The sequence below is a fragment of the Scophthalmus maximus genome, chromosome 13, assembly GCF_022379125.1.
Source record: "Scophthalmus maximus strain ysfricsl-2021 chromosome 13, ASM2237912v1, whole genome shotgun sequence".
Lineage (NCBI taxonomy): Eukaryota > Metazoa > Chordata > Actinopteri > Pleuronectiformes > Scophthalmidae > Scophthalmus > Scophthalmus maximus.
In genome coordinates, this window is record NC_061527.1 from 18,500,414 (window position 1) to 18,512,834 (window position 12,421).

Below are 12,421 nucleotides of genomic sequence, written 5' to 3' on the forward strand. Positions count from 1 at the left end.
TGTTTCTTCTCACAGTCCAATTTCTCGTCGTGCATCTCACATAAAAAGCTCCAAGGTTCAACTGCTACAAGGTTCACTTGGAGAGGCAGAGGAGGGGGACTTTTCTTTTCCACTGCCAGACTCACGTGGATCGCTGAACATCTCATAATGGATTGGAAAAGACCTCTACTTTGCCGTGTTGCATGGTCGGTTTTGCTCTGCTTTGCTCTGGTTTGTCCGTCTGCTCAGATACATCCAAAGTGTTGGCGTGACAGACACACTCAGAAGACACGGAGCACAAAAAAGTTCTGCAATCCCTCCTTCAGCAACCAAACAGCAGGTGCTGTTACTCAGGTAAAGCAGTTCTTACTTGGTGTTTATGTCGTTCATAGTGGGTTTTTGTTCGTTTCCCACCTCTTCACAGTACGACGATTATGGCACATAATGTGGTGCAAAACTAGGTCAAGAAATGTATTCTGATAAGAGAGTGTAAAATCTACTAATACATCCTCAATGAACTACACTATCTGACATGCGATTTTATAATATCCCTGGGTATAGAAAGTATTTTTAAAGCGATCCTTAGCCCAACCTTACAAGCCCAAACCTTCATCAGGGTACACACAAGCCCATGTCAAATGCAATGCACACACTCTTCAGTGAATGTACAGTACGTCCACGTGTGTCCCTCTGTCTCTGTGCCTCGCCCCGATTACTTTGTGGTAACATATTTGTCCAGTGAGCTCTGGTGGGGTGTAGTCCCGCGTTCACTTTCCCACAGTCGACCGTGAGCGCTCTCTGTGTGTGTGCGTATAGAAGTGCGGCTCTGGCTCCTACAGGGAGTGGACCGGGCCGTCCAGGGGCCAGTGTGTGCCGTGTGGCTGCAACGGACTCTCCAAAGAGTGTGATGAGCAGACGGGGGACTGTGTGGTTGGTGTTTACTCACATGTCGATTTGTAGATTAACAGCACACTGAAAGGTCATTGCATTCACAGGCTCACTGTCGAGTCACATCACACATGCTGTTGTTGTTCCCTTCATCTAATTGACCTCAAGAACTGTCAGTTCAACGCGGCCGGGGACCGCTGCGAACGGTGCAAAGAGGGTTACTATGGAAACGTAGGAGACAGGACCTGCCGTGGCTGCCCATGTCCCTTCACATGGAACAAGTCAGTCTCTGTTTGTAGCCCAACTCAACCAAGCTCAGCTGATTTTTCTTCCCTTTCTGGATCAGTATGAATATCTTATTTATTCTTTTTTTAGTTTTGCCATGGCCTGTCTGGACATTGGCTCAGGTGTGGTCGACTGCCTGTGTAAACGTGGTTACAGTGGATCCAGATGTGAGAGGTTGGTCTGCTGGTCAACAAGTGACACATAACCAAACACATAACGTCATTTATCATGTCAACATTATTATCCTTAGTGCAGCTGTGCATTCTATTGTCCAATGAATAAATAAAAAAAGACACATACCTTATTTTCCTGTGCAGGTTCGTGACTCAAAGTAGAAACATTCATGAGCTTGTTTGTCCTCTCTTTAAGATGTGCACATGGTTACTACGGCAATCCATTGGTGCCTGGAGGCAGCTGCGAACCCTGCAACAGGGGGGATCGCATCGTCAACCTATGTGATACTGTAACTGGAGGTTAATAATCATTTTCACAAAAACACAAATGTAGTTACTATGTAATAATTCAATGTTGCATTTCACTAAGTTTGGGGTACTCACAAGAAAGGTTTTAGGAAGAATGATCCATAGTTAGAGGTTCGGGGTATCCTGACCTTTAAACTTTACTAAAATATACTGGATAATACATTTTTCATAACTTCTTTTAGTCAGTCTGGCTCATACATACCCACATTAACCCCATTGGTTCAGTTTGTAACTGTTTTTTTTTGTTTAAGTTTCTCCAAACCCAACAAATCAGAGTCACAGAAGACATACAACATGGTCACATACTTTCTTTCAATAGAATTCACCAGATCTGGTAAAAGCAGATGTGTTGATCGCTGCCACGGTGCAGCTTGCGTTGAAAATCAAAAACTAACCAAATGGTGTGTTTCACACTCTCCCTGTATTTACTCACAGACTGTGATGGGTGCACTTTTTCTCTACTGGTTGACTCTGAGAAACTGGACGACGGTCTGACTCGGCTGAAGCAGCAGCTGTGGAACATCAGTCTTGACTCGGGTTCACACTCAATGCTGAACAACCTGGAGGCTAACACCTCCGACGCCAAGGTACTGGTACATGCACATCTGGATATTTATGTTTAAAATAACTGCGCTTTAAGACATTTTCAAGACTTATATAGAGAAAAATCCCAACCCTGTTATATCCATGTCACCTGATCATTTTTCTGTTCATGTTCACCTCTCCTGTTTTCCAGCTTCAGGTTGGGAGCCACAGCTCTGCTGTGAGACACCTGGGCCCAAAGCTCGAACAGCAGGAGGCAGATGTGAACCTTGTCGGGGACGACTTGAGTCAACTGATTGACGAGGTACGTGGAGAGAATTTTTCATCAGTTGATCAAAGTAAATCTCAATCAGGAGTTTAGGATGATCATTTAAATTTTAAAGAAATAGTTCTGTGATTCAAAATCATTGTTTGAATATTGCAGGAGGTGTTTTCATAAACTGATTACGTCGCATGTCAAAGTGATTTCATGGAGCTCTGAACCATGGGTGTTATGGACAACTTCTTTCTCGTGCTAAAATTCAAACAGTTAACAGAAACGTATCTGCTCCTTTCCAGAGTCTTCAGTCAGAATCAGATCTGGCAAAGGTTTTGCAGAATGTGAATGGAACAAAGGTCGATTATCTTCTTCCTGAGGCGGAATCTCTCCTCACAATGATACAAGGTGCATCACTCAAACACAAATATGTGTGTACACTGCTGTGGCTTTGGGCCACTGTTGTGACAGAATTCATAATAATTGGTTTCACTGAGTAATCATCCTCAAATACATTCAGGTGAGTAATGTCAGACGCACTGATATCTCCTGCAACTTGTGTCTAAGACTCTGTGCGACTTATTCAGGAAACTGAATTATTGGTATGTCAAAGTGAGGCCCGGCACTGTGATCATGTATCATCAACAGCGCTGTCTCTGTTGTTGTGGTTTGTCAGATTTGATGAAGTGGCTATTTGAGTTGAGGCCTGGAGGATCCATCACTCTCTCGGAAAGAGTCAGGATGATGGAGGAGGCTCAGCACATCGTGCAGGAAATGAGGGAGAGAGGCTGCTCTGCTCAGAGAGACAGCGCTGGCAGAGAGCAGGAGGAGGCCCACAGAGGTAGGACATTTTTTAATCTATTTTTTTGGGGGGGGGGGGGGGTTCTCTCCGACATATACTAATTATTTTCAGATCACAATATGATGGAATGAAATTATCTTCAGTTCATAGACAAAACGGTGCAGAGGTAGGTCAGACTGGAGGACAGAAAGTAGAGAGCACTATACAGGGGGTTTGTGTGTTTACAGTGATTGTGCTAAGCATCAAACTCTCAGCAAGAAAAGATATTAGCATATTTCCCATGATGTCAAACTATTTGTCTGAGGGGAACCAAAGACATGACTGAACAATTAAACCGGTGAAGCTCCATCATATGGGAATTGGATGACACTGACTGGGTGATTTCCAATCATTGTGATATGTGTTCAAAATCTGCCTGTTCTCCTCAGCGCTGGACAACATAACGGTTCATGCACTGAGTCAGTCTGCGGACTCTTCTCTGAGGGAGATGGCTGAGCTGCTGTCATCAGCAGCGGACGGAGTCAACAGGACGCAGAGCCTTAACCGGAAGAGCCGTGTGACTCTACAACATCTGCAGGTGACGTGAAAACACAGCACTCACAATCACACATTTCACATGCACAAAAACATCACTTTGTCTTCTTCACCTGTTGTTGTTCATCATTCGCATCTCCATCTTCACACTCAGATGAAGAGGGAACGGAGCGCACTCCTCCCCGTGTCCGAAACGACTAAAGATCTGCTGGAAAATATTACAGACATCTTCTTGATGCTCGAGGAAATTAAAAAAGTAAGCAGGCACATTTTACCACCATGATGCCGCAAGATAAGGTGTTTCACGGCAGTTCATCGTGTGTAAATTGCAGCAATTTGAGAATCACGCGGCTCAGCTGGACGGAGCCAGAGGGGAACTCCGCAAGAAGTCTAATGACATCTTCCAAACGAAGGCCAGGGTGGATGTTGTCAACAAGGCCATGGAGCACGCAGAGCAGTTCAACAGAGCAGCAGCAGAATTCCAACAGTGAGTTTAAAGAGGGAGAAAAAAAGGAGCATATATGTAATTTAGATAATGTGTTCATGTGAACATTATGTATTATGTCACGTGTTATTGCAGAGTACTTCATAATGCTAATTACAGCAACGAACTGCTCAGTGTGCGGAGTAAAGAAGCTCATAACAGAGTCATTAATGCCATAGAAAAGGCAGAGACGGCAGCAAATCAGTCCAGAGAGGCTGCTGATCAAACCTTAAAGGTAACGTCATCAATCCTTGATCAGGATCTAAATGTTTAGTTTATCAAAAATATATATTAATAGGATTCTCTTGCTCTGAATTAGCACGTTACGGAGGGAGGTCTGGTCGACGGGGCCGAAGGACTCAAAGAAAATTCAACCCGTTTGCAAACAGAAGCCCCCCACATTCAGAGTGACCATAAGAGTGCGTGGAAAGCGTCATTGGTAAAAGGACACGCACATTATTTTAATTTTGGGACGCACAAACATTGTTTGATTTCTTTTTGAACAGTGCTTTCACATGCGGTGAACGGCCACAAAGGCCGTGTGAAGATGCAAAAGGGGAAAAGTGCATCGCTGAGGATGGGCATCTCGACCGTCACCGGAGACCTCCAAACGATCAGAGGAGGTCAGTGGGTCACCGGAGACGGGACCCGGCAGATTGCTCACTGCACCTGCGACACAGCAGATCATCTTTAGTCTTTTGATTTCTCAGACGACACCAAAGTCCTGATAGAGTCGGCGAAAACGGCGGCCTCTGCGTCTAACCACACAGTCAGAGATCTGACGGAGAGACTGAGGAATATCAGCCAGGAAGTGGAAGGAATGACTCTGACCAGTGTCGGTGCGAATATGGGCAATATGTTAAGCGATGTGGAAAACACATGTGAGTATTCAACGGCAAGATTCTGTCCTTAAAGTATAGCATGAATCATTTTCCTTTTATCTTTTTGAATTTTGTTTGTTTGCTTTTCTTTCTTTTTCAGTGAAGAAATTTAAAACAGCCTTCCCTGTGTTGACAACCAACCTCCAACAAGTTGAGGCCCTGAAAAGGAAAGCGCCTCCTAGTGCCAACATGACAGAAAGCATCCAGAGAATCAAGGATGTGATAGAGGAGACAAGAAACTTTGTGAACAGGGTAACGTATTTCTTTCAATCGGTTGTTTTAAGCACGTCAGGTTTGATTCAAAGAGGCTATAATAAATTGTTCTACTTTGACAAGTGATCAAATGGCTGATGTATTTGAAGGAGATCACTCACAGTGATAGTACAGATCTATGGAACTTAAGAGGATCTTTTGACCTACACGACAAAATGTCTTATTTATCACTGTATCTATTTTCTGTACATTCATGTCTTTCAGCTCTCCATTGCCACAACGTTCAATGGCAAAGGTCACGTTGAGCTTCGTCCTCCGAGGAACCTCGAAGACGTGAAAGCGTTTACAGCTGTCGACCTGCTGCTCAATCGCCATCGAAACAATCCCTACGAGGCCGATCGCAGACGAAAGCAACGACGGGACAAACACAGAGATGTCGATCTCTTTGTTTTCTACTTGGGCAACAAGAATGTGAGTGTGCCTCCTTCCTCGACAGAAAGATCTGTGTTTCGCAGGAAGTCACTTGAGTGACGTGTCATGCTCTTCTTTGGTTCACAGGCTTCTGGAGACTACATCGGCATGGCTATCAGAGACGGTGTGTTGGTTTGCGTCTACAAGTTGGGTGGAGTTGTCCACGAGGTGGAAACCAGCCAGATAACGACAACCGCCAGTGTGAACGCCTCCGACTTCGACAGGGTGACCTTTCACAGGTATGGCACAGAAGTTTCGAAAAAGTTAGTCACTCATAGTTTCCTCCTCCAACACACGGATGTAATCGATGGGTCGATTATCTCAACAATCCCTCCAGAGTTTACCAAGATGCTGAGGTCAACATCATAAAGAACTTCACGTCTCAGAGGCCCACCAGGCTCGCTCCTCATCGCAACCTTCCAAACACCATGAGCGGCGTCCTCGACCTGGATCCAGACACTGTTGTTTTCTACGTGGGTGGATATCCCGACGACTTTGTGGTAACCACTACAGTCACAGCTAATATTTCATTATGCCTGCATGAACTGAATTTTCACACCGGCAGAAGAAGGACCTCAGACGAGGCTTTATTAACTGACAACCAGTAGGAATTAAATAATCTCACATATATTCAATATTTTAAAAAAACATCCAAAGAAGTAAACAAGCCAATGCGCTCCTTGAATGAGAGCGCTTTACATACTGCATATATTTATGAAAGGACATTTCAACCAAGAAAAGACACAAAAAGAGAAAATCTGGACTCACCATCTCGTCATTTTAATTTGTTTTAAAATGTTTCAAATGTAATTCAGTGTCTGGACTGTATTATGTAAGTTTGATTTAGTATGTCATAATTTCTGTTTAGATATCTTAGAATGAACTGAATAAGTAATCATTTTGATTTAGTAAAACAGAATTTTGATTTACAATATTTTTTTTTTACATTTTAGTCATTACCTCATAAATCTGACTTAGTTTCAAATAATAATGACTAATAAATGGAAAGTAATATCAAGTTCCTTTGATGGATTAAGCTGTGTGGTGTTTTTTTTCCACTGTAGAACTGTGCACATAATGGTAATTGTTACTTAGTATATCATATTTTATTGTAATCCGGTCTAACTTTTCGTTTATATTTTCTTTTTTGTTGGTAGCAATAGTCTTACGTATGTAACTGACGCAAACTATGACATCCCACTGAGCAATTCAGAGGACAGTTAAAGTTGAAATGTACAGAGCTGGAGAAGTCCTTTTGTGTGAGAGTACGTTGAAACACCTGTGAGCACCGGGGCCTTGTTTTATTCGCCAAGGGGCCGCAAATGATTATTTAATAATCACAAATGAACCAGAGATCTGACGAATCATTAACCTCCGCTTGATGAAAAACATGGTTGTCCAGTGCCAATGAAGATATTCTCCTGGAAGTCATTCATGACACGTTGGCATTTTGTCCCCTTCCAGCCTCCGTTGGAGCTGCGTTACTCCGGGTACAGAGGAGCGATGAAACTCTCCTACATCAACGACCGTCCTGTTTGCCTGTTCAACTACAAACATGCAGTCAACATGGACGCAAAGCAGCCTCACCTTACGTAAGGTTTAAAAAGGTCACCGTGTTTACAGACGCATGTCGCAATAACCATCGAACAATCTTTCATTTGTGTCTAGGATTCCGGAGGTGTCGGAGGTGTCCGATTACTACGACGGAACAGGTTACCGCATGGCCTTCGTAAAGGGGCCGGCCAAGAAGAAGAAGAGATTCTTCAAATTTCACACAAACAGCAGAGAGACAGACGCCTTGTTGTTCTACATTGGAAATGAAGTACGGGGTTCATAACGGATTTGCAGACGCACAAGTCAGATGCTCAGTGTTCAGAAGTGTGTGACGGTTGATCTTGTGTTCTATGTGCTGCAGGAGTCTTTTTTCTGTGTGTTTGTGGAGAGAGGCTTCCTGGTGCTTCGGGGACAACAAGCGGGTCGAGAGCTCAGAGCTCGGAGCGCTGAGAGAGTGTCTCTCTCTGTAAGGGGAGAAGAAATATATCACTTACATCTTGAACTTCAAGCAGCACAGGATTTCTGAATGGATGTACTCTATGTTCCCTGTCTCAGGACAAACTCTTTACAGTCACTGCAGCGGAGCGATTTGTTGTCTACTATGGACGACAGCAAATCTCCACAGATCACGTTCATACAAACTACATGAGTTATTACGTCGGGGGTCTACCTGCACAGCTCAGGCAGAGGTAACAGCACAGACGCACGCGGCATTCCCACCCTCCAGCTCCTCGGATTGTCCCTCATTGCACTGGTTTCTGTCCGCCGCGTGTCTCCACATCAGGCGGACGGCGAGGTCGCCGAGTACAACAGGACAATGGGCGTCAGCAATGGATGTCCAGTCTCGCTACTGGTAAACTGCTCAAAAAAATTGATGACCCCGATATACACGGCTGCCCTAAAATAAAATAGTGTACTTGTCACAGGTTCATCACTTGTGATAGGTACAGAAGTAGGAAAGGTGAAAAGGCTCAAATCCTGGAGTCATCCAAAAGCCTAAATGTTTTTTATGTGTTTTTCTGGCTTGTGCAGGGCGTCCGTGCAGCTACGTTGTTCTCAGCTCTGTCCATTGATTCCCTGTTTGTCCGGGACGAGCAGCCGGTCAGAGTCTCTCTGGGCTTCAGGACCACAGACACACACGGTGCTCTTCTCCGGAGCAGCTCCCAGGTGAACCCTGCACACCTCCCATCCAGATTGAGTTGAGAATCTACAGATCGACGTGACTCTATCGGTCTTCTCTCATCTTCTCCAGCGCTCCAGCTCGGCCCTTGACCTCCAGCTGTCCCTGGATGACGGCTACGTGGTGTTTGATAGCAATAATCATAAGCTGAAATCTCAGGAAGGATACAGTGATGGAAAGTGGCACTACTTGACTGCAGTTCAGAGGCCAACAGGGTGAGATTTGTCCTGCTTTTACAGTGACAGTTTTACCTTTACTTCATTTTAAATGTGAAAAAAAAGCACATTACTGAAGTTGTCATACTTTTCTCAGGTTGCAGCTCAGTATTGATAATGTCAATGTGACTCAGGGACGATCACACCACGTCAGGCCTGTGAATGAACATTCACGAAGCAAGACGTTCATAGGCTGCATCGCTAACCTTCATACACGGCGGTTATTATGAATATTCCTATACCCTTTGTCATATGATAACATTAAGCGATGTTGAATGGAAATCTCTAATCTGACACAGGCCGGAGCGGAGCTTCATACCTGCGGATCTGAGCTCATTCTCACTAAACGGGGACGTTGTTCTTGGCCTGTGCGGTCTCCACATCTCACCACACACCGAGCTTTCACCGGCGCCGGTGCTGGAGAAGCACCAGAGACACGAACCTCCCTCCGGCAGCCGCTGTGCACGGCGACATGCACACCGCGCTGAGCACCGGCTCTATGACGAGCACAGCTGGCTCAGTTACACTCTGCCACAACAGGACCTCAATTACAGGTAGTAGTGTTGGGGTCGGATTAGATGTAATCCATTCCTTCATGTGATGGAGGCCTCACCGTTGTGCTCCTCTCGTGTCTCAGGCCTCACTTCTCTCTCGACGTCAAGACCAAGTCGTCCAGGGGCCTGATCCTGCATGTGGCGGGGAGAGGAGTCGTGCCGCTGCTGGCTCTGTACATGGCCAACGGCAAGGTCAAGATGTCACTGGGGCAGAACAGAATCATCCAACACAAGCGGAAGAGCAACGACGGGAACTGGCACAGGGTGACTGACCTTTCCCCTAACCCCCTTCCCCTTCAGTTACGATTGATTCACCTGTTAGGGGGTCGTGCGACTGAAATCAGTGGTTTCCCTCTTTGTTCGGCTGACATCTTGATGTGATGACTGTGCTGAGGGGCTTTTACCTGTGACACAGATTGTCTGTGTGTGTAGGTGAAGCTCAGTGTGGAGAGGAGCACTTTTCATCTGCTGGTCGACGGAGTCCGTGTGACAGACGGTCACCTGCCGAACAACGAGGGCTCGTCTTTGGAGCTGCACAACCCCGTGTACCTGGGAAGTGATCTGAAAAGCACAGCCATGAAAGTTTGTATCGCACCTCAGTCACTGTTTCTTCTTTTCTTTTCTTTTAAACAGCCATATCACACATTTCCCCAGGTTTACTCACATATGGCCCTCTCTTCTCCCCTGGTCCTCCCACAGGGACACAACATTCCCATGAACAGCGTCATCGGCTGCATACGGGATTTCAAAATAAACGAGGAGGCTGTTGGGGAACCCGGGGCAAACCATAAAACTTCACCTTGCCTCGATGGGGCCGCGGAGATGGGGACGTACTTTGGCGGTGGTCACCTCATCTTAGGTTTGACGTTGTATTTCTTTTAGATGCAGATTTATTGCAAGTGGCAACAAGCACTCGTATATAATGAAGAATATTCCTGTTCTAGATAATCACTTCACCGTTGGCCCCCACTTTGTGTTGTCCTTCGAGTTGCGTCCTCAGTACCTGACAGGTCTTCTCTTCCATGCTCAGAGTGAAAAGGCCAGCCTTAATGTGTTCCTAATGGAAAACGAGGTAAAACCTTCACTCTTAGACTGAAGGATGGCAGCTGATCAGGCAGCGAATAAAAAGAGAAACTGCAATAAACGACCGTTGTCTTTTACCAGGTGGGGGTCAAAGTGCACGATGGCACCGGTGCGGTCAGTGTCTCTGTGACCCCCCGTGAAAGTCTCTGTGATGGAAAGTTTCACGTGGTTACAGGTAATGACTTCACACGCCGACAACAGTACACAAGCTCGATCATTGGTGAGCGGCTCTCAATTTTGAATTCTTGTGATGTTGTCCACTAGTGTCCAAACAGCACGATGTTGTCAGACTAGTGGTGGACTCCGTGTCCGAGGAGAAAGCCTTCCCCATCACGTCCACCTCACACTCAAAAACACTACTGGGTTCACTTTCCGTTGGAGGTAAATCCATCACACATTTCACAGTATGTCATCCAGAATTTAAGCTTTTATCAAACAACCCTGACCAGAATCTTCTTTGTTTCTCCTTTCAGGTACGACAAAATACAGCAGAGTCCCTGTGTCCTCACCTTTTGTGGGCTGCTTGCGAAATGTGAAGATTGATGGAAAGCCCCTTGCATTCTTAACAGAATCCAGGGTGGTTGATCCTGTGAGAATCAATAGATGCCCTAAAGACGAATGACATGATCGAGCAATCAAACGTCTCAGATCCCTCGGCATCAGAGTCAGAAACCAACAGAACTCATTTGAAATTATACATTATTATAATTACTATTATAGAGACAAAAATGTTCAAATATAAAATGTAAGGATTAATTTACAGAAGTCAGCATCATCACCAGCTGAAGACACTTTGTTTTTGTATTGCAAGAAAAGAGAAGTTAAAAACAGACTCAGAGATAAGGTTTGTGCTAGATTTTTCATATTCTCAAACAATGTGTTTAACTTTTCAATATTATAAGAGAATAGATGTTTGGAGATTGTTCATGGTTGTGACCAACAAACCAAGTACTGTAACCAATACTTGGTTTGTTGCTCCCTACTCAAATTACAAGATGCAGCATATCATTTATTATAAGGATGATTATGCAAAAGGTATAAGTACAATCCATATTGCGGCTGTACAGTTAATTATGATGGACTTGGTGGTGCACAGATTCTGTATTTCCTCAAAATTACCCTGCATGACATTTCAATAAAATGTTAATTAACTTTTAAGATTTGTGGTCTTTTCAGTATTTCACAAATTAATGTTGATTGTTTGCTGAATACATGGCTCTAAAATTTCAAATAATAATAGCGATAGACTTGTCATGCTCACCATCGGAACTCTTTTAACAGACATCACGTTCAATCTGCTATTCTACTTATGACCATGAGATGGTGATGCTTAAACTAAAGTAATGTGATCAGTTGGAGGAAGCTTTTTATCCCCAGTGAGGCTGCGATGCAGGCTTCATGCTTCAGCTCACATTTCTCTGCGAAGATTACAATCATCCCTCCCTCATTTTTGCAAGATTCATATCAGCATCTCATCAAAAATCAGCACAGTGTGGATCCCTAGAGTTTCCAACTGAAATACAATGTGGGAATGTGGCAAGTTTGAGTTACAGATCTACGAGTTCAAAAACTTTACACACCCCACAATAATACACGGTGGTTAATTATTGTATAATTTCTATAATTTAATTGCAAAAAAGGCCCCTAACACATCCTTTTCATTGTTTATGTCTCTTTGTGTTTGTTCTGTATCTCATTGTAGTTGTTTTATACATCTTTTTGTTCCTCTTTTCTTTTGTTTCTTCTTGGTTATTAAGTGTGTTTCTGTGGTCTATTTGTATCTGTTCATGGTAGTTTTGTGTCTGGTTAAAGTCGTTTTGTGTTTCTTTGTGGTATCTTGCATCTTTTGTGGTCATTTTATAGTTATTTGAGTGACTTCGCTATCCTATATCTTAACAGGTACTTCACACTGAGGCTGTATCATGCTGTACATACAAGATACATTTTAAAGATAATGCTCATACAAGATACATTTTAAAGATAATGCTCAAACATTAGTACGATCCCTTTAGTATCT

At 44.1% G+C, this 12,421-nt stretch overlaps 2 protein-coding genes across 2 annotated transcripts; both read left to right on the forward strand.

Annotated features, from left to right (window-relative positions):
* The first annotated feature begins 2 nt into the window (after nt 1–2).
* LOC118318725 (laminin subunit alpha-3) lies at nt 3–8,152 on the forward strand. Its single transcript, XM_047336994.1, has 24 exons — nt 3–333; nt 796–909; nt 1,036–1,148; nt 1,243–1,326; nt 1,522–1,625; nt 2,070–2,221; nt 2,371–2,481; nt 2,736–2,841; nt 3,110–3,274; nt 3,664–3,812; nt 3,924–4,025; nt 4,102–4,256; nt 4,350–4,488; nt 4,573–4,672; nt 4,760–4,876; nt 4,964–5,134; nt 5,235–5,386; nt 5,612–5,818; nt 5,906–6,057; nt 6,156–6,318; nt 7,283–7,410; nt 7,487–7,640; nt 7,734–7,838; nt 7,928–8,152. Exons 1-24 carry the CDS (start codon nt 148–150, stop codon nt 8,063–8,065), a joined length of 3,267 nt encoding a protein of 1,088 aa, XP_047192950.1. The 5' UTR covers nt 3–147; the 3' UTR covers nt 8,066–8,152.
* LOC124850948 (laminin subunit alpha-3-like) lies at nt 8,125–11,554 on the forward strand. Its single transcript, XM_047336995.1, has 12 exons — nt 8,125–8,225; nt 8,405–8,539; nt 8,625–8,767; nt 8,865–8,987; nt 9,067–9,321; nt 9,405–9,585; nt 9,754–9,903; nt 10,021–10,180; nt 10,266–10,393; nt 10,486–10,579; nt 10,669–10,785; nt 10,878–11,554. Exons 1-12 carry the CDS (start codon nt 8,190–8,192, stop codon nt 11,024–11,026), a joined length of 1,671 nt encoding a protein of 556 aa, XP_047192951.1. The 5' UTR covers nt 8,125–8,189; the 3' UTR covers nt 11,027–11,554.
* Nucleotides 11,555–12,421: the final 867 nt, after the last annotated feature.